The following is a 23,209-nucleotide window of genomic DNA, read 5'->3' on the forward strand; positions in this document are numbered from 1 at the left end:
ATGTCAACACACGCCTTTGTCCTTCGGTAGTTGGCAACATTTACAGTTTGAGATAATGAAGTTATGCTGGTCCAGCACTGTACTGTAAATATTTCTTCGTTAGCCTATCAAAATAAGAGTATCAAAATAAATATTAGATGACTGTTGTCTTGAAAGCAGTGTACAACAACAGTGAAACTCCAAAAAAAAATTTCTTTTGAGTGTTTTCACATCGTGAGTTTTCCAACGAATTGCACAAAAGGTTTGATGACAGGAGGAGGCCTCTAGAACAATTTCTAACTGCTACTTTTCAGTATAACACGAATACAATTGAAATATTCTCGTTCAACGCAGAAAAAGCTTTAAATTCCACTTGTTAGTTTCCGACACATGATCATGACCGTGGTCCCTACTATACACCAAATGTTCCAGTGAATATTAAATGTAATAAAATATTTACAGTATGTCCATAAAGCCACTAAGATTATATTAGCCGCGTGCAACATGTTTATATTTTACGGATTAAAGATAAATTAGACAATTATCCGCGCCACTGTTCATGATCAGAATAAGGGAATACATAATACTTTATAATACAACCACTAGCCACACATGGCTCCCATTCCCACACTCTACAACCCCACAACTTTTAACCATATCTCGCGGGAACCTCAAGAACGGTAAGTCTATGATTAATTTATGGAAGCTTCATAGTAACCAGGGTAAGGTTTGCATTATAAAACTTAGGTTTATAAGCCAAGCACTGGAGCATCTAAGGCTACTCAGCGCTCTTAATAGTTTAGAATATTCTATCTTGGAAATTCATTTTAACTCAAATGACCGATTTCAGTCTTGATAGACCATGAAGGGAGGAATGAAGAGTATAGGAGAGAAAATAGCCTACATGTGTTGGTGTGAGAGCTCAAGCGTGACCTTTGCAACATGGTAGAACCTACTCGGAAAAGAAAAATCTTCGCTGCCACTCAAGCCATCACTGCTACACACAAAGCCCACCACCGAGTTAGGTCCATACAGAACGGGGGGATCACCACACAGAGACAGTAATTTACCCTAGGAAAGTCAGAAAAGAAGTCACCCAAGTTATTCCAGTCAGCTTTGTTGAGGTGTTGCTGGAGGGAGGGGTGCCATTAAGATTACATACATTTATTAAAGTGATCAGGTGAACCAATTACTTGTGAGATTGTGTATGTACAGCAGGTTGGAGTAGAGGTGAAAAACAAATCCAGATTATTAGGAGTGGTCACAGCAAACAGGAATATGGGTAGGGTGGGAGATAATTTGCTCTAAGCCATAGAGAATGGAGAACGTGAGAGCTTCAATCCCTCCACCATTCATATGGGAGGAATTCAACCATTCCCTATGGAGAACGTTGAAATCCTCAAGGTAGAGGATCTCGGCCTGCTGGTGAGAGGATGTCACAGTTTCATGGCAGGAGTTTAGATAGCAGAAGGATATAAAATCTGTAGAACTAGGAAAGCAACAGGTGAAAGAGAAAAAGTGTGGTAGCAGGGAGACAGACATAGAGCCACATAACATCATAGTTTGGAGACTCATGGTTCTTGAGGCATGCAACAGGAGTGCTGGTGTTGGAATAAGCACAAACACCACTTTTGAACTGGAATCGTGAGTGGAGGTTATAATTAGATATAAAAACGGACTAGTGAGAACATTAGACACAGCTGTCTCGGAGAGGAGTAAGGTTTTAGGAGAGGTACTAAACAGATGATTTTCAAGTGAGGAGAGGTTACTAGAGAGACCATGAATGTTGATGTAGAGAAAAACTGGAAGGTCTAAGAGAGAGGGAAAAGTCATGGGAGGGGCCAATACTACTACTGCCACAGCCCTCCCTCTCATTGGTAGTAGAGTCAGGCAGAAAGCTGGAGATGCTTAGCCCCCTTTAATGCCGGGTACTAGAGGCCATAGATTTGATGGACTGCCATGATGATACTTATAAATATTTGAGTGGACAGGAATTGACAAGAGTACTTACGTGAAAATAATAATATTAAGCAAGGTTTGAGTAGGAGTATGGTGCTTGTAAGATGGCAGGACTAGCCTAGTAGTCCCAATTTTATGAGACAGAAAGTAAGACCAGCAATCCTGACACACAGAGTAAGATGGTTCCGGGCACCACTTTATGCTCCCACAGTAAGGGGCAGGATAATCCTTGAGTTAGCTGGGATACAAGGAGGGGCCAATACACTACCACCTGAGCACTTTCTCTCATTGGCAGCAGTCATCACGTAACAGCCTGCACTAGACAGTGCAAGTGGCAGTCACTTCACTCCACTCCCTTAGTTGAGATGCAAGTTTGAATGGAGAAAAATATTATATATATGACGAAAACATCCAGCACTGTCGTTAATCAAAAGGCATATTGTTCAATAATCCCACTTTGTTCTCTCGAAGCAACAATAAATATATATTCATTTTTTTCGTACATATTTGCCATTTCCCGCTTTAGTGAGGTAGCGTCAAGATCAGAGGACTGAGCCTCAAGAGGGAAAATCCTCACTTGGCTCCCTTCTCTATTCCTCTTTTGGAAAACCAAAACTGGAGGGGAGGATTTCCAGCCCCCTGCTCCCACCCCTTTTAGTTGCCATCTACACACAGGGTGAATAAGCACACATTCGTTGTACCAGCAGGAAATCTTGATCACTTTCTCTAGTTCTTCCTATGGCTCCTGAAACATAATGGAAGTACATATACATTTAACTGAGTAATAGTGTTTGTTATGGCTAAGAGACACACACTCAACAAAAATCATTTCAACAGTGAAAATCTTCACATATTCAAGGTATATCCTAGATGAGAGAAACTAATCCACCTAAACTGTCACTTCTGATATTCTGTGACAATAAAGACTCACTCTCATTCTCCATAAGGACCAAACATTCTAAGTAAACCAGATATCATTAACCTAACTGCAAGCTGGCATGACAGCTGTTGCTCAATTTCATCTTCAAAGTATTCCAGTTTGAATTAAAATGATTTACATGTGCTTTACGGATAATTTTCCATCATCAAACTCTTTCAAAACTATCATCTTAGTGTACAGTGTATATAATGTACCATTGTCACTAGAATTATAATGCATATAAACAAAGCACAAACAGTGATCTTGTATAAAATGCAATTTCAAGTACACAAAACTGGTTTGAAACTTACACTATGACATTAGTCATAATAGAAATAAACATGAAACAACTGTCCAAAAAGAAAAGAATTGTTAGACATGAATTGGCTGAGAGAGGCAAACATGAAATATCTGATCATTTCTTAGAAAAGAGTAAGAGATTATTGTAGCTTTAGGAAAAAAAGGAAATAACAATGGGGGAAGGTGATGAAAATAACTGAGCTTGGAAACGATGCTTGTATGCAAAGATAACAAGAAAGCAAATGAAACTAAGGGGGTGGGCAAGGAGTAAAAGGATATAAAGGAGTAGTGCTTGCATTTGGGGAAGTGTCTGGTATTATAAAGTGGGAAGTGGGTGTATGTGAAAGGATAGCGAGTAGTAGGATGAGGTGAACCTGGTCTTCAGTTCAAACATTTAGCAATCTTTCCATATTTTCCTCTAATCACTTTAATTGTAAAACCACTTTGGTAGCACTGAAAGGCTTTAAAGCCTGTGCACTGACTTACACTTTGTATATCAAATACTGTTCCCAATGTAGACATGCCAAGTCCTAAAGCTTTTGAAATTTGAGTGTTTTTTAACTTCAGCCTGCCTTAACACATCTTAGTTTATATCTAAAATGTGTCTTAAAACTTTCCATGTGGTATCATTAGCACTTAACACAGTTTTTCCAGTCATTCTCTCACTCTTAGTGTTGTTACAGTGTTCAAAAGTTTGAAAACCTTGCAAAACCAAACATCACTGAATGATCATCACAAAGTAGGTAACATCAGGAAGTACTAAAGTGAACCCAGGAAATACAGAAGATTAAAAATCAGTCACATCTTAATGGTAGAATTACAAACCTTATCTATATATCTATTTACTAACCTTTGTCGCTGTCTCCCGCATTAGCGAGGTAGCACAAGGAAACAGACGAAAGAATGGCCCAACCCACCCACATACATGTATATACATACACATCCACACACGCACATATATATACCTAAACATTTCAATATATATATATATATATATATATATACATTTTTTTTTTTTTTTTTTTTTTTTTTAGACTTTGTCGCTGTCTCCCGCGTTTGCGAGGTAGCGCAAGGAAACAGACGAAAGAAATGGCCCAACCCCCCCCATACACATGTACATACACACGTCCACACACGGAAATATACATACCTACACAGCTTTCCATGGTTTACCCCGGACGCTTCACATGCCTTGATTCAATCCACTGACAGCACGTCAACCCCTGTATACCACATCGCTCCAATTCACTCTATTCCTTGCCCTCCTTTCACCCTCCTGCATGTTCAGGCCCCGATCACACAAAATCCTTTTCACTCCATCTTTCCACCTCCAATTTGGTCTCCCTCTTCTCCTCGTTCCCTCCACCTCCGACACATATATCCTCTTGGTCAATCTTTCCTCACTCATTCTCTCCATGTGCCCAAACCATTTCAAAACACCCTCTTCTGCTCTCTCAACCACGCTCTTTTTATTTCCACACATCTCTCTTACCCTTACGTTACTTACTCGATCAAACCACCTCACACCACACATTGTCCTCAAACATCTCATTTCCAGCACATCCATCCTCCTGCGCACAACTCTATCCATAGCCCACGCCTCGCAACCATACAACATTGTTGGAACTACTATTCCTTCAAACATACCCATTTTTGCTTTCCGGGATAATGTTCTCGACTTCCACACATTTTTCAAGGCTCCCAAAATTTTCGCCCCCTCCCCCACCCTATGATCCACTTCCGCTTCCATGGTTCCATCCGCTGACAGATCCACTCCCAGATATCTAAAACACTTCACTTCCTCCAGTTTTTCACCATTCAAACTCACCTCCCAATTGACTTGACCCTCAACCCTACTGTACCTAATAACCTTGCTCTTATTCACATTTACTCTTAACTTTCTTCTTCCACACACTTTACCAAACTCCGTCACCAGCTTCTGCAGTTTCTCACATGAATCCGCCACCAGCGCTGTATCATCAGCGAACAACAACTGACTCACTTCCCAAGCTCTCTCATCCCCAACAGACTTCATACTTGCCCCTCTTTCCAAGACTCTTGCATTTACCTCCCTAACAACCCCATCCATAAACAAATTAAACAACCATGGAGACATCACACACCCCTGCCGCAAACCTACATTCACTGAGAACCAATCACTTTCCTCTCTTCCTACACGTACACATGCCTTACATCCTCGATAAAAACTTTTCACTGCTTCTAACAACTTGCCTCCCACACCATATATTCTTAATACCTTCCACAGAGCATCTCTATCAACTCTATCATATGCCTTCTCCAGATCCATAAATGCTACATACAAATCCATTTGCTTTTCTAAGTATTTCTCACATACATTCTTCAAAGCAAACACCTGATCCACACATCCTCTACCACTTCTGAAACCACACTGCTCTTCCCCAATCTGATGCTCTGTACATGCCTTCACCCTCTCAATCAATACCCTCCCATATAATTTACCAGGAATACTCAACAAACTTATACCTCTGTAATTTGAGCACTCACTCTTATCCCCTTTGCCTTTGTACAATGGCACTATGCACGCATTCCGCCAATCCTCAGGCACCTCACCATGAGTCATACATACATTAAATAACCTTACCAACCAGTCAACAATACAGTCACCCCCTTTTTTAAATAAATTCCACTGCAATACCATCCAAACCTGCTGCCTTGCCGGCTTTCATCTTCCGCAAAGCTTTTACTACCTATATATATATATATATATATATATATATATATATATATATATATATATATATATATATACATACACAGACATATCCATATATACATACATGTACATAATTCATACTGTCTGCCTTTATTCATTCCCATCACCACCCTGCCACACATGAAAAGACAACCCCCTCCCCCTCATGCACATGAGGTAGCACAAGGAAAAGACAACAAAGGCCACATTCATTCACACTGTCTCTAGCTGTCATGTATAATGCACCGAAACCACAGCTCCCTTTTCACATCCAGGCCCCACACAACTTTCCATAGTTTACCCAAGACGCTTCACATGCCCTGGCTCAATTGATTCATTGACAGCATGTCAACCCCGTTATACAACAACATTCAATTGACTCTATTCCTTGCACGCCTTTCACCCTCCTGCATGTTCAGGTCCCGATCGCTCAAAATCTTTTTCACTCCATATTTCCACCTCCAATTTGGTCTCCCACTCCTCGTTCCCTCCACCTCTGACACATATATCCTCTCTGTCAATTCTTTCCTCACTCATTCTCTCCATGTGACCAAACCATTTCAAAACACCCTCTTGCTCTCAACCACTCTTTTTATTACCACACATTTCTCTTACCATTTCATTACTTACTCGATGAAACCACCTCACACCACATATTGTCCCCAAACATCTCATTTCCAACATATCCACCCTCCTCCACCCAATCTATCCATAGCCCATGCCTCACAGCCATATAACATTGTTGGAACCACTATTCCTTCAAACATACACATTTTTGCTTTCTAAGATAATGTTCTCGCCTTCCACACATTTTTCAATGCTCCCAGAACTTTCGCCCCCTCCCCTAACGTGACTCACTTCCGCTTCCATGGTTCCATCCGCTGCCAAATCCACTCCCAGATATCTAAAACACTTCACTTCCTCCAATTTTTCTCCATTCAAACTTACCTCCCAATTGACTTGTCCCTCAACCCTACTGTACCTGATAACCTTGTTCTTATTCACATTTACTCTCAGCTTTCTTCTTTCATACACTATACCAAACTAAGTCACCAGCTTCTGCAGTTTCTCACCTGAATCAGCCATCAGTGCTGTATCATCAGCGAACAAGTGACTCACTTCACAAGCTCTCTCATCCACAACAGACTGCATACTTGCCCCTCTCTCCATAACTCTTGCATTCACCTCCCTAACAACTCCACCCATAAACAAATTAAACAACCATGGAAACATCACGCACCCCTGCTGCAAACCGACATTCACTGAGAACCAATCACTTTCCTCTCTTCCTACACATACACATGCCTTACATCCTCGATAAAAACTTTTCACTGCTTCTAACAACTTGCCTCCCACACCATATATTCTTAATACCTTCCACAGAGCATCTCTATCAACTCTATCATATGCCTTCTTCAGATCCATAAATGCTACATACAAATCCATTTGCTTTTCTAAGTATTTCTCACATACATTCTTCAAAGCAAACACCTGATCCACACATCCTCTACCACTTCTGAAACCACACTGCTCTTCCCCAATCTGATGCTCTGTACATGCCTTCACCCTCTCAATCAATACCCTCCCATATAGTTTCCCAGGAATACTCAACAAACTTATACCTCTGTAATTTGAGCACTCACTTTTATCCCCCTTTGCCTTTGTACAATGGCACTATGCATGCATTCTGCCAATCCTCAGGCACCTAACCATGAGTCATACATACATTAAATATCCTTACCAACCAGTCAACAACACAGTCACCCCTTTTTCAATAAATTCCACTGCAATACCATCCAAACCCGCTGCCTTGACAGCTTTCATCTTCTGCAAAGCTTTCACTATCTCTTCTCTGTTTACCTAATCATTCTCCCTGACCCTCTCACTTTGCACACCACCTCGACCAAAACACCCTATATCTGCCACTCTATCATCTAACACATTCAACAAATCTTCAAAATACTCACTCCATCTCCTCATATCACCACTACTTGTTATCACTTCTCCATTAGTCCCCTTCACCGATGTTCCCATTTGTTCTCTTGTCTTACGCACTTTATTTACCTCCTTCCAAAACATCTTTTTATTCTCCGTAAAATTCAATGATACCCTCTCACCCCAACTCTCACTTGCCCTCTTTTTCACCTCTTGCACCTTTCTCTTGACCTCCTGACTTTCTTTTATACATCTGCCTGTCATTTGCACTATTTCCCTGCAAAACTCATCCAAATGCCTCTCTCTTCTCTTTCACTAATAATCTTACTTCTTCATCCCACCACTCGCTACCCTTTCTAATCTGCCCACCTAACACACTTCTCATGCCACAAGCATCTTTTGCGCAAGCCATCACTGCTTCCCTAAATACATCCCATTCCTCCCCCACTCCCCTTACGTCCTTTGCTCTCACCTTTTTGCATTCTGCACTCAGTCTCTCCTGGTACTTTCTCACAGAAGTCTCCTTCCCAAGCTCACTTCCTCTCACCACTCTCTTCACCTCAACATTCTTCTTTTCTGAAAACCTCTACAAATCTTCACCTTCGCCTCCACAAGATAATGATCAGACATCCCTCCAGTTGCACCTCTCAGCACATTAACATCCAAAAGTCTCTCTTTTGTGCACTTATCAATTAACACAAACAATACACCACTAAATTGTACTGACTTACAATGAGCAAAAGTTAGGTAAGGACTATGAAATGGGAGGATGCCTGAAAACATAACAGCAAAGATAAATGGGTAAACATGTCCATAATGAAATGCACTGCAGAAACATAATTGGTTCCCTAATATAAAGCTAAATATATTATGGCAGAATGCTAGTAAATGACCTGCCATTATGCTGGGATACCTGTATATTTTGTGACAATTGCCAAAAAGTTTTTTCAATCTTAACCCAGTTTACTTCCTGTTTGCAGTCACCTGAAACCATACTGAAAGATTCCTTTTCATACATTTATGCCAAACATTTGCTAAGCATGTAACAATGGAAACATCATGAACTGAGTAGTCAACCATAAGCTACAGCATCTGAAACAAGGAATGAAGGAATCACGTCAAACAATTTTCACATATATTTTAAATATTTGCCATACAAAAAAGAATCCCTCTCTCCAGTGTTACAGGCTTACACATGAACCACAAAGGATTTTAGAAGTTAACAAACAATATAAAAATACGTCTTATAACATCTCTATAGCTGCAAATTACTTATGGCCCAAATAACAGAGTACAAAACATTCTATGCAAGCATATTATTACCAATGATCAGCCATTTTCCCTATGTGGAATCACATATTCAATATCAAAATATCAACTTTACATTACGAGTAAACATGCAACTCATGGTTTAATGTACAATATCTTAAAGCGTCAGATTACCAGAAATGGCACCACTAAAGAGATTACTCTGAATTTCAATGGCTAAACTAATAAACGGCATCAAGTTTCAAAACATCATAATATACTAACTTTACTAAGACACAAGACACTCAACTGGACTACCATACACCTTTCAACCTAATGTTCAGGGTTGCCTCCCTACTCCATCAGTAACAAGTGTATTCATAACAGTCCTGCAACTCACAACAATATGCTGTGTCTCCCTATTTACAAGTAGACCTTGGACGAGTTTCAGAACCTAACAGTTCATTACTCTGAAATGGTCTAAAAGGAAGAAATTAACTCATTCATGTATCTGTCAATCCCTCTGAGTATAAGCTGCATATGAAAGACCAAACATAACATGAAGATTGTCTTTTATATTAAAATAAAAAGCATCTGCAAAAAAGTAAAGTCTGACACTGGGCATCAGAGCTGGCAGGCACTTCAGCACTCAAGTATATTGCATTATACCTAAAATAAATGCAAGCTTTCATGCTTGAACAGTTTTCAGGTTAGGTGCAATGATTCTAAATCCTCTATCCTTACAAAGGGAGTGCTTTCATTGCACAGAAATCAGTTACACTGTACCTTTCAACATATTTTGCCTGCATTTTTAGAATATGGACTCCCTTCACAGTAAGCACTTCTGCAGCACAGTAAAAAAAAAATTTTTTTAGTGTATACATTTCCAAACCTGTATTGTACACTAACTTACTCAGTTCAGTTTGGAACTGGACTTAATAAATAGCTTAACATCTATCTTCTTCCTTATTTTCCATTAATCTTATCATTGTTAATGATCACAGCTTTCAGTAACTAAAAACTAGACATGCTTTGCATTTCAGCAAGTTCCATTGTGAGCAAAATCCAGATATCTTTATAATGCACCATCTATGGATGATGTAAAACTAAAGCATTTCCCATTAAAGGGAATTGAATTAAATTCTAATCACATTCATCATGGGCTGAGTTTGTTTCGTCAAAAACATAATGAGACATGAATAGGTGAGCTGAATATTGTATGTGAAGAGATTCATAAAACAGCAATCTCCACTGGGTTATAAAGTTTATCAAGTTAAAAAAATATATATGGAGGTCTATACTGATAAGGTTATTAGGATATTAGGATCTTTATCTCATAATGACTGGTATTGATCAGAGGAATGAGGAACAACTTTACATAAGTAAATATATTTATTTTTCACATTATTTTCTCTATACAAAAGTTATAAATAATTTTTCTCTATAAAGTTTGTGATAAGCACATTCCAATGCATATTCAGTCCCTGGGTCTAATTCTGTTTAAATTTCAAGTAAGTTCCTTTTATTTCTGTCCTCAACAATCAATATTTAACTTACATATGAAGAGGCAGCATTACATTTGACACCAGGTATGGTCAACACTATATTCACCATAACTGTAAAGTCTTGCAGGCTTTTCTATGCCTTAATTTTTGTATGAGGTGAGTAAAAATTTAAAAATACCAGGGTGATTAAACATTGTCTTATTACAGTATTTTCAACACTGGACGCCGATGCCTTGGAGAACTTCCTGCTCATGAGGATTTAAATGTGGTATGAAAATAGGAAATGCTGGGTGCTGAGCAAAGGTGCTGATGAATGTGGTCAGGTACTGCTGAAGATCCAAGCTGTACATTGGGTCACTCACCTGTTGGTAAGTACATGTAATAAAGTAATCATTTTCCTTTGCTTAAAATGTGCTAATCAGTTACTGTCAATGTGGTGTGTTTATCTATCTATCTATCTATCTATCTATCTATCTATATATATATATATATATATATATATATATATATATCTATATATAGTCGTAGAAGGCGACTAAAAGGGAAGGGAGTGGAGGGCTGGAAATCCTCCCCTCTCATTTTTAGTTTTCCTAAAGAAGGAACAGAGGAGCGGGCCAAGTGAGGATACCCCCTCAAAGGCTCAGTCCTCTGTTCTTAACGCTACCCCACTAACACGGGAAATAGCAAATAGTGTGAGTGGGGCCAGACAGTATGAATTGTGTACATGTGTATATATGTATATATCTGTGTGTGTATATATATGTATACATTGAGATGTATAGGTATGTATATTTGCGTGTGTGGACGTGTATGTATATACATGTGTATGTGGGTGGGTTGGGCCATTCTTTCGTCTGTTTCCTTGCGCTACCTCGCTAACGCGGGAGTCAGCAACAAAGCAAAATAAATATAAATAAATAAATATATTCATCATTTTTGCTTTGTCGCTGTCTCCCGCATTAGCGAGGTAGCACAAGGAAACAGACGAAAGAATGGCCCAACCCACCCACGTACACATGTATATACACACACCTCCACACACGCAAATATACATACCTATACATCTCAACGTATACATATATATACACACACAGACATACACATATATACACATGTACATAATTCATACTGTCTGCCCCTATTCATTCTCATCGCCACCCCACCACACATGAAATAACAACCCCCTCCCCCCAAATGTGTGCGAGGTAGCACTAGGAAAAGACAACAAAGGCCACATTCGTTCACACTCAGTCTCTAGCTGTCATGTAATAATGCATCGAAACCACAGCTCCTTTTCCACATCCAGGCCCCACTCAACTTTCCATGGTTTACCCCAGACACTTCACATTCCCTGGTTCAATCCACTGACAGCACATCGACCCCGGTATACCACATCGTTCCGATACACTCTATTCCTTGCACGCCTTTCACCCTCCTGCATGTTCAGGCTCCAATCACTAAAAATCTTTTTCGCTCCATCTTTCCACCTCCAATTTGGTCTCCCACTTCTCCTCGTTCCCTCCACCTCTGACACATATATCCTCTTGGCCAATCTTTCCTCACTCATTCTCTCCATGTGCCCAAACCATTTCAAAACACCCTCTTGTGCTCTCAACCACACTCTTTTTATTTCCACACATCCCTCCTGCGCACAACTCTATCCATAGCCCACGCCTCGCAACCATACAACATTTTTGGAACCACTATTCCTTCAAACATACCCACTTTTGCTTTCCGAGATAACGTTCTCGACTTCCACACATTATTCAAGGCTCCCAGGATTTTCGCCCCCTCCCCCACTCTATGATTCACTTCCGCTTCCATGGTTCCATCCGCTGCCAAATCCACTCCCAGATATCTAAAACACTTACTTCCTCCAGTTTTTCTCCATTTAAACTTACCTCCCAATTGACTTGACCCTCAACCCTACTGTACCTAATAACCTTGCTCTTATTCACATTTACTCTTAACTTTCTTCTTTCACACACTTTACCAAACTCAGTCACCAGCTTCTGCAGTTTCTCACATGAATCAGCCAACAGCGCTGTATCATCAGCGAACAACAACTGACTCACTTCCCAAGCTCTCTCATCCCCAACAGACTGCATACTTGCCCCTCTCTCCAAAAGTCTTGCATTCACCTCCCTAACAACCCCATCCATAAACAAATTAAACAAACATGGAGACATCACACACCCCTGCCGCAAACCTACATTCACTGAGAACCAATCACTTTCCTCTCTTCCCACACATACACATGCCTTACATCCTCGATAAAAACTTTTCACTGCTTCTAACAACTTGCCTCCCACACCATATATTCTTAGTACTTTCCACAGAGCATCTCTATCAACTCTATCATATGCCTTCTCCAGATCCATAAATGCTACATACAATTCCATTTGCTTTTCTAAGTATTTCTCACATACATTCTTCAAAGCAAACACCTGATCCACACATCCTCTACCACTTCTGAAACCACACTGCTCTTCCCCAATATGATGCTCTGTACATGCTTCACTTAAAAAAAGTAGGCTCAGAAGCAGGAAAAACTATTCCTCTACAACAAAGTGTAGCTCTATAAATATCTGAGGAAGTACTTGCTAACAGGGAATTAAATCACTGTCATATCTCCCAAGAAGATTCAACCCCTTCATCCATCTGTTCTTGTGAGTTGTCTGCATATGTCCCCTCCTCCAAGGACTGGACCTGCAGCAAGCATTTGCTGCTGTTACACACAGTTTCTGTTAGGTAACCAGCCATTCAAAACCTGTCATGATACCTTCTTCCCTTATACAGTTAAGCTATGGAAATTTCTTTGTTTCATCCTTCCCTCTTCCTTTAATCCTTCTAGCTTTAAGACAGGTCTATAAATGCCAGTAGAGTAAATTTTTACCCTTCCTTTCTTTCACCTTTTCTCTCTTATCGACAATGGCCCATGATCTGGGCATGTTTTGCTTAAGCCAAGTCATGCACTTAAAAAAAAAAAAAAGTGTATTGGGATGAGGTAAGATGCTAAGTGTAAGAGTGATGATGGCAACTGGAATGCACAAGAAGGAGTGAAAGCCTTGCTAAAGATGAAATGTTAAATATCTGGAGTGGATGAGACTGCAACTGAATTTCTCCAAAAGAGGGTGGCTATTTCTATTTTCCTACCATTTTGCCAAAAGGCAGGGCTAGCACATATATAAGCTTGTTTATAACACCTACAATGGTGCAGAGTACAACAGTGACCAAAAGGGTAATGTCATGGATGGAACAGCTGACTGAGGTAGTGCAAAGTGATTTCAAGACAGGCAGAAGGATGTTTGTTTTCAAGAATGTCTGAAACACCTCAAGAAAGAGGGTAGCACTGATGCATCTACAGAAGCACAGGATAGGGCTGACAAAGATGCCTTATTGAAGAAGCTATGGATATGTGGGTTACAAGGAAAGTTACTAAATGCAGTGAGGAGTTTTCAATGGAAGAGTAAGGTATGTGTGAAAAGAAGAAGGCAAGAAGGCATAACATTACTGGTGAAGGTGGGCTGGCATCAAGGATGTGTGATATCACAATGACTTTAATCTGTTCATGGATGGGGTGGTAAGAAACAAATGCATAGGTCTTGAAGCAAGGGGAAATGCATTGAATCTGATTTTAAAGTAAAGACAGCTAAAGAGCAATGAATGTACTGTTCTATGCCAGCAAAATGCAGTTAAATTGTGATTGAACGATGTCGTAAGTCTGCAGAATGTTATGGGGAGGGGGAGGTATGAGAAATAAGTCTGCTACTGTTTTCAGATGATGTATCTACTGATAGTCATAGGGTGGAAGAGGAGAGTAAGGTCCTAGGTGTGTTGAGGAATGTGCTGAACAAAAACGTAGCATTTAAATAGACAGGTGGGCATGTTTAAAGGCAGAGTAATCCCAACAATGTTCCATGAATTTGATTCTTGGGCATTTAATAAAATAGAAGGGAATGAGTACATGTGGTGGAGATTAATTCCTAAGGACAATATATAAAGTACGATGATCATGCAAGAAATGACTGTGCCAAATGCCAAAGAAGTGTAATAGTGAGCACAGGCTGATTGTAAGGGTCGGGGAAGGTGTACTGAAATTATCTGGATACATGGCAACTATGAATCTATCTATCTATTTATCTGTATCTCTGATGCCCAATCCCTTTGGAAACTCCCTCAAGGAAGTGGCCACAGCAAAAGTCTACAACACACAAGGAATACGTGGGCAGTATTCTTTTTCCCCTATAATAATGATAATAATAAATAAATGAATAAATTCCTGTACATTTCTCATCATTATCATTGTTATTACTGCTGAATTCTCTGCTCTTGTTCCATATTATGAAACATTCAGTGATCAACTAAATCACATCTACTTGACCCAAAACCTTAATACCAATAAAGGTGTTGAACTGCTACTGGCATGTAAAATCTCACCCTTAACCCTATTCTTTACTACAAAAATGTTCTTCCACATTGCTTTCTCAAAATTTCTTAATCTTGTGTTAAAATACAAAATCTTGTCTCTCCCTCTTTACTATTTGGTAAGACAGAAGTCAATAAGGAATAATCAAACAACACAACTCACAGCATCAGGGTCATCCTCATCATCTACAGTATCAGTATCATAGCCTGGAAAGTTACTGGCGGGGGCAAACATGGAGGCTAAAGTGGCATCGCCATTGGCCTGACCTTCCTCCTCATCGTCTTCCCAGCATTCATCTTCAGACTCCTGCTGCAAGGCATCAACATGACAAATAAGTAAATTGAAGGAAGGTGTCACTGCTGAGCACATCTCTAACTTCTAATTGTGTTGCAACCATAAAATGAACGTTCTTCATTTCTAACATAAGTATTCATCCTTTCCCACACTACCAAAGTAGCACCAGGAACAAACGAAGAAAGGCCTTATTCTCTCAAACCAATTCTCTAACTGTCATATGTAATGCAAATGCACACTAAAAAATTATCTGATATGAAGCTTAGTACATAATCTTCTTAATTCTTTATATTCATTAAATAACTTGTGCAATGAAAATCTAGTATGTATACAAAACAGATGCTATCCCACCTCTTCATCATCCTTTGTCATGTTGGAGTCAATTGCATTAGCAAGTTCATTGATTAGGAGTTTAAAGATCTTTACCAGCACAGGAACTTGGGTCCACTGTTCTGGTCGAACTACACGTTGCGATCTTGTTCGAATTCGACCCTCAGGTGAGAAAACCTGATCAGAAAAAAAAATCTTAAAATATCAATTAAACTATCACCATGTGTATAAAACGTTACCATCATGTCTTTTACACTAAATCCTTCTTTGTCTACACCAAGAAGTTGTTACAAAGTAAAATCTTTTCAACATCTGCCCAGTAGAGAAATACAGAAAATATGAAAATCTTGCATATCCATTACATAAAGATTATTCCAAAAAAGTTTATCATATTGAGAAAATTATATCTTGTATCAAGTGACTCATGTACTATACAAAAAGTTACATTATCAAGCACCCTATAAATAGAATTCATTGTTCTTAAATGACTTACCTGATCACCTTGAACTATTATATCTTGTAAGCGAGAATCATTGACTGTTACACCATGCTCTAATAGTTTTGCCAGAGCAACTGCACTGACCTGTGAATAGATTTTAAATAAAACTTCAATAACTTTAAGTAGCAAATCACTGGACTGAGCTGTCCATTAAAGAATTACCAATAGGTTCTTTCTTTTGGAAAACGCAACTGAGAGGGCAAAAAATGGGTATGTCTGAAGGAATAGTAGCCCTAACAACAATATGTAAATGCACAGCATGAGCCATAGTTAAGGCTGTTCAGAGGAATGTGGATGTGTTGGAAATGAAATGGGTGAGGACAATGTGGTGCCAAGTGGTTTGATCGAGTAAGTGATTAAAAGGTAAGAGAGATGTGTGGTAATAAAAAGAATGTGGTGGAGAGGGTAGAAGATAGCGTGTTGAAACAGTTTGGTCACACACAAAGGTTGACAAAGAAGATATATATATATATATATATATATATATATATATATATATATATATATATATATATATATATATATATATATATACAGCTAGAGACTGAGTTAGAACAAATGGGGCCTTTGTTGTCTTTTCCTAGCGCTACCTCGCACACATGAGGGGGGAGGGGTATGTTATTCCATGTGTGGCAAGGTGATGATGGGAATGAATAAAGGCAGACATTGTGAACTGTGTGCATGTGTATATATGTATGTGTCTGTGTGTGTATATATATATGTGTACATTGAGATGTATGGGTATGTATATTTGCGTGTGTGGATGTGTATGTATATACATGTGTATGGGGGTGGGTTGGGCCATTTCTTTCATCTGTTTCCTTGCGCTACCTCACAAACGTGGGAGACAGCGACAAAGCAAAATTAATAAACAAATAAATAAATATATATATATGTCAGAGGTGAAGGGAATAAGGAGAAGCAGGAGACCAAACTGGAGGTGGAAGGATGGGGGTGAAAAAGATTTGAGTGATCGGGGCCTGAACATGCAGGGGGGTGAAAGGCATGCGCAGAACAGAGTGAATTGGAGTGATGTGGTATACTGGGGTCCAAATGCCGTCAATGGACTGAACCAGAGACGTGAAACGTCTGGGATATACCATGGAAAGGTCTGTGGGGCCTGGATGTGGATAGAGAGCTCTTGTTCTCTCCCTAACCCCTGACTTTACTCCGAAAACAATTCCACATCTTTCTTCCCCTTTACCCTTGAGCTTTGTTTCACTCAAAGCCAGAACACCCATGCTTCCTTCCTAAAACAAACCACCTATCTCTCCTCTCTTCTCACCTTGGTTACAACCATACATATTGAGAAACACCAGCCTATGACTTTGAGGAGGAGGAGCACTCATTGCTTAGCTCCTTCTTTTCTCTTTTAGAAATTGAAAAACAATAAATGCATGTACACATTTTTTTCCAATTATTCTCCAGTAAAAAGTGTCAGTCACAACCTGATCCAGAAAAGCATTACCTTCCATGAATCCTCCTAAATTGTAAAAATAATGCATAATAATAACCTTGGAACAACCTACCTTTCCTTCATAAGCACCAAAGAAGAGGTGTTGCTTGGAACACCATTGTGTGAGGACAAAATGGAGTGCAGACTGTCCTGAAGGCCCTGGAACTCCTGCAAGGAAGGTGAGGACACCCTCCAACTGTGAGTGGACCAGTTGAGCATACACCAGCACAAGGTTCTGAACTACTGGTAAAGTCTCGGCACCCTGGTAAAAGGAATGAAAAACATGCCTAAAATCACATAAACATCTTAATTTAAATAAGCACACATTAATGTGAAATGTATTTCCTTTTTCTCATACAAATTTGTGCACACATGCCAAAGTTTGGACAGGATAAGGAACATAATGGAGGCTGAGTTCCGTCTTCTCATGCATAACATCAATAACACGACCCAGTGCAACACAAGTTCCAATTGTACTTTCAGGTACGTTCTCAATTTTGTGAATGACCAGAGTGGGGCTGGTATCTTAACCATGCTAACTTACATTCTCAAAAACTAGCTGATGCTGTAGAGCATTTCTAAAATGGATTTATAGATACCAAATATGATGCACGAGGCTTTAGGTATCTAAAGCTGTTAAAGATTCATAACTGTTTTGATTTCAATCTATTTTACTGCCAATGTGAAATATTTCATTGCAACTGTAATTCAATAAATAATCCAAGTTTTTAAACGATTACCTATATAACCTAAGTCGTTAAATGATAATCTTTACAGAAAAGTAGTTTCCTCCCTTTTACATTATTTACTTTTCGAGTACATGGGAATTAATCCTTTAACTATAGTATCTCCCTTATTCCCTTACAGAATACTGTTGTGTTGGCATTTGTCAATCTTTATAAAAGTGACTCCAATTGACTTAGATCATTTATCTCATACAACTACATGTTACTGTAATAGTTTATTTCACCTAATCTGCAAAAATCTTCAATTTCTATATCATTTTACTAACACCCTTTCCCTTGTTTTAAATTGCAGCTGTTTTTAAACTATGATGTGAGACTCTTGCTATATGTTTATTTCAATGTCTGAGGAATGCCATACCACTTCTAAAATTTTACTTTTTTCTTCGTGGTGTATGGCTTAACTGTACTAGGTAGAACAACTCACATAAATTCATTATCCTATTCATCTACTGATCCTTTTTTTTTTTTCATAAACACAACTGCTTCTCTCACCTTAGCAAGGTAGCATCAGGTACTGACACACAATGGCCTCACTGCACACATCCAATATTTACTGTTTTACATTTGAAATGAGCTATAGGATTGGTAAAAGGCAAAAATCTTGGGTGCATCAAAAAAAGGTCACTATTAGGGCAAGGAGGCAATGTTTGATGATACAGTAGTCCTGTTTGGATGAAACATGGGCCTTAAACAAAAATATATAGAATAGTGCACATGTCTTGGAAATTAAATGTTTAAGAACAACATATGGTGTGAGGAGGATTGATGAAATAAGAAATGAAAGGGTAATAGAGGTGTGGTAAAAATAGGTATATGTAAGAGGAAGCAGTGTGGTAAAAATAGGTATATGTAAGAGGGAGCAAATGGGAACTTCAGTGAAGGGGGCTAATGGGGAGGTGATAACAAGTAGTGGTGATGTGAGAAGGAGATGGAGTGAGTATTTTGAAGGTTTGTTGAATGTGTTTGATGATAGAGTGGCAGATATAGGGTGTTTTGGTCGAGGTGGTGTGCAAAGTGAGAGGGTTAGGGAAAATAATTTGGCAAACAGGGAAGAGGTAGTAAAAGCTTTGCGGAAGATAAAAGCCGGCAAGGCAGCAGGTTTGGATGGTAATGCAGTGGAATCTATTAAAAAAGGGGGTGACTGTATTGTTGACTGGTTGGTAAGGTTATTTAATGTATGTATGACTCATGGTGAGGTGCCTGAGGATTGGCGGAATGCGTGCATAGTGCCATTGTACAAAGGCAAAGGGGATAAGAGTGAGTGCTCAAATTACAGAGGTATAAGTTTGTTGAGTATTCCTGGTAAATTATATGGGAGGGTATTGATTGAGAGGATGAAGGCATGTACAGAGCATCAGATTGGGGAAGAGCAGTGTGGTTTCAGAAGTGGTAGAGGATGTGTGGATCAGGTGTTTGCTTTAAAGAATGTATGTGAGAAATACTTAGAAAAGCAAATGGATTTGTATGTAGCATTTATGGATCTAGAGAAGGCATATCATAGAGTTGATAGAGATGCTCTGTGGAAGGTATTAAGAATATATGGTGTGGGAGGCAAGTTGTTAGAAGCAGTGAAAAGTTTTTATCGAGGATGTAAGGCATGTGTGCGTGTAGGAAGAGAGGAAAGTGATTGGTTCTCAGTGAATGTAGGTTTGCGGCAGGGGTGTGTGATGTCTCCATGGTTGTTTACTTTATTTATGGATGGGGTTGTTAGGGAGGTGAATGCAAGACTTTTGGAAAGAGGGGCAAGTATGCAGTCTGTTGTGGATGAGAGAGCTTGGGAAGTGAGTCAGTTGTTGTTCGCTGATGATACAGCGCTGGTGGCTGATTCATGTGAGAAACTGCAGAAGCTGGTGACTGAGTTTGGTAAAGTGTGTGAAAGAAGAAAGTTAAGAGTAAATGTGAATAAGAGCAAGGTTATTAGGTACAGTAGGGTTGAGGGTCAAGTCAATTGGGAGGTAAGTTTAAATGGAGAAAAACTGGAGGAAGTAAAGTATTTTAGATATCTGGGAGTGGATTTGGCAGCAGATGGAACCATGGAAGCGGAAGTGAATCATAGGGTGGGGAGGGGGCAAAAATCCTGGGAGCCTTGAAGAATGTGTGGAAGTCGAGAACATTATCTCGGAAAGCAAAAATGGGTATGTTTGAAGGAATAGTGGTTCTAACAATGTTGTATGGTTGCAAGGCGTGGGCTATGGATAGAGTTGTGCACAGGAGGGTGGATGTGCTGGAAATGAGATGTTTGAGGACAGTGTGGTGTGAGGTGGTTTGATTGAGTAAGTAATGTAAGGGTAAGAGAGATGTGTGGAAATAAAAAGAGCGTGGTTGAGAGAGCAGAAGAGGGTGTTTTGAAATGGTTTGGGCACATGGAGAGAATGAGTGAGGAAAGATTGACCAAGAGGATACATGTGTCGGAGGTGGAGGGAACAAGGAGAAGTGGGAGACCAAATTGGAGGTGGAAAGATGGAGTAAAAAAGATTTTGAGTGATCAGGGCCTGAACATGCAGGAGGGTGAAAGGAGGGCAAGGAATAGAGTGAATTGGATCGATGTGGTATACCGGGGTTGACGTGCTGTCAGTGGATTGAATCAGGGCATGTGAAGCGTCTGGGGTAAACCACGGAAAGTTGTGTGGGGCCTGGATGTTCAAAGGGAGCTGTGGTTTCGGGCATTATTGCATGACAGCTAGAGACTGAGTGTGAACGAATGGGGCCTTTGTTGTCTTTTCCTAGCGCTACCTTCGCACACATGAGGGGGGAGGGGGATGGTATTCCATGTGTGGCGAGGTGGCGATGGGAATGAATAAAGGCAGACATTGTGAATTGTGTGCATGGGTATATATGTATGTGTCTGTGTGTGTGTATATATATGTGTAAATTGAGATGTATAGGTATGTATATTTGTGTGTGTGGACGTGTATGTATATACATGTGTATGGGGGTGGGTTGGGCCATTTCTTTCGTCTGTTTCCTTGCACTACCTCGCAAACACGGGAGACAGTGACAAAGCAAAATAAAAAAATAATATAATAAAGAGGAAGCTGAAGAGTGTGTGCTGTAATGGTTTGGTCATATGGAGATGATGAGTGAGGTGAGGCTGGATAAGAAAGTAGACATCTTAAAAGTACAATAAACAGAGAAAAGAGGGAAACCAAGGGGAAGGTGGAAGAATGGAGTAGAAGATGCTTTGAAGGATAAGGCCCAGAACATGCAGGAGGATGTCAGACAAGGAAGAGATATAGCAAATTAGAGCAATGTGGTATTAAAAGGACAACATACTGTCAATGGGATGAACCAGGGCATGTGAAGCTGTCTGGGAATAACATAGAAAGGTCCATAGGGAATGGTTGTAGATAAGGGCTTTGGTTTTGGTGCATTACACATGACAGATAGAGAGCAGATGTGAGTGACTTAAGCCATTTCTTCGTTTGTTTCTAGTGCTGCCTCACTAATGCAAAAAGTGGCTCACATATGAAAATAATCCAAATCCATATTCTATTCCTCATTCTTTTTAGTGTGTATAATGCAAGATGATGTCTCCAAACCAAATTACTCATGGTTCAAGTTTATCTACAAGTCTCAGAATCTCTTGTGCTCTTAACAAATGTTCATGAAATTTGTCTTACTTTCAAATGGTGTGTGTGTCACTTGTGTACCAAGTTTAATGTGTTTACGGATGGAATCTTCAATAACATTAATTCACACTTCTAATTACTTGACTCAAACAGTTGCTTTCATTCAAATTTATTATGCACATAAAACTGCCACATCCTAAGGTCTAACAGCCTAGAAAGTTTCATATCACTCTAAGCCTGCTTCTTTTTGTATTCTTTCATTAAGCTGTTCCTGTTGTATTAGAATTTTGTGTATTCACCAAAGCAATTAATTTTCAATGTTAATTTGTAAATTCATAAACAATTTTTATCTTAAATTTTGCCTTCTATTACTGATCCTCATTCATAACTGCCTTATAATGCTTTGTTTCTGACAGAGAGAAAATAGCTTTTTGTACACATGTCCTCATGTGCATATAATTTAGTAGACAAAATTTCAGTTCCCTGTCTTAAGTGGTGTCTGTGTAATTCTGTACACAATTTCAAACTCACATATGCTATCTATGACTTTTTAATAATATGAATTAAACTTTCATTAAAGTACTACTTCTTTCACAAAATGATGAATACAGTTGGGCAATGCTGCAAACTTACCTGAAGTTTACTGAGAACAGCTCGAAGGAGAAGATCCAAATTGTCCCCAAGGTGGTCACCTGCTCTCCGGATAAGAACAGTAATGAGTCTACCCACAAAGGTTGCTGTGTGTTCACTTGTGGCTGGTGACAGCAGCTGGGTTGCCACCTGAACCACATACTGCAGACCTGACCGACCTTCAGCATCATGATATGCAATAACCTGGCAACAGTTGTGAATATATTGTGTCAAATGTTAATATCAATAACTATTAGTTCCAACATAAATCAATACATCTCCTGCATGCTGCAGAAGGTGACTAGGTGGGGGCTGGAGATGCTCCCCTCCTGTATTACTTTCTAAAAAATGAAAGGAACAGAAGAGCCCAAGGAGGCCAAATGAAGATCTCTTTTCCTCTAAGGATCAGTCATTTGTTCTGAGTGTTACTTCATTCATGCAGGAAACAGCAAACATAATGTGCAAAAAGTAAAGAATCAAACATAGTAAAGCCTATAGTTAATGAAAGATCCATGTTAGCCAGAAATGTTATATTTATATAGTGCAAATAGTATAAAAGAAAAGAATTTATTTATTTATTTTGCTTTGTCGCTGTCTCCCGCGTTAGCGAGGTAGCGCAAGGAAACAGACGAAAGAAATGGCCCAACCCACCCCCATACACATGTATATACATACAC

The 23,209-nt window shown here is 39.4% G+C and overlaps 1 protein-coding gene across 2 annotated transcripts in view; it reads right to left on the reverse strand.

The window, feature by feature from the left end:
• Window positions 1–8,947: 8,947 nt before the first annotated feature.
• Ipo9 (Importin 9) overlaps window positions 8,948–23,209 on the reverse strand; it is a 41,169-nt gene continuing 26,907 nt past the window's right edge. Inside the window, exons 13-18 of one of the 2 annotated variants that reach the window (XM_071682126.1) lie at window positions 22,536–22,736; window positions 17,661–17,849; window positions 16,126–16,215; window positions 15,654–15,809; window positions 15,171–15,317; window positions 8,948–10,941 (exon numbers count right to left, since the gene is read on the reverse strand). In XM_071682126.1, coding sequence (XP_071538227.1) covers window positions 10,792–10,941; window positions 15,171–15,317; window positions 15,654–15,809; window positions 16,126–16,215; window positions 17,661–17,849; window positions 22,536–22,736 — 933 coding nt within the window. In that variant the 3' untranslated portion in view covers window positions 8,948–10,791. The remainder of the gene's footprint in view (window positions 10,942–15,170; window positions 15,318–15,653; window positions 15,810–16,125; window positions 16,216–17,660; window positions 17,850–22,535; window positions 22,737–23,209) is intronic. The other variant, XM_071682127.1, reaches the window with a different exon arrangement.

This window comes from Panulirus ornatus, chromosome 34, assembly GCF_036320965.1.
Source record: "Panulirus ornatus isolate Po-2019 chromosome 34, ASM3632096v1, whole genome shotgun sequence".
In the NCBI taxonomy this organism is placed as follows: Eukaryota; Metazoa; Arthropoda; class Malacostraca; order Decapoda; family Palinuridae; genus Panulirus; species Panulirus ornatus.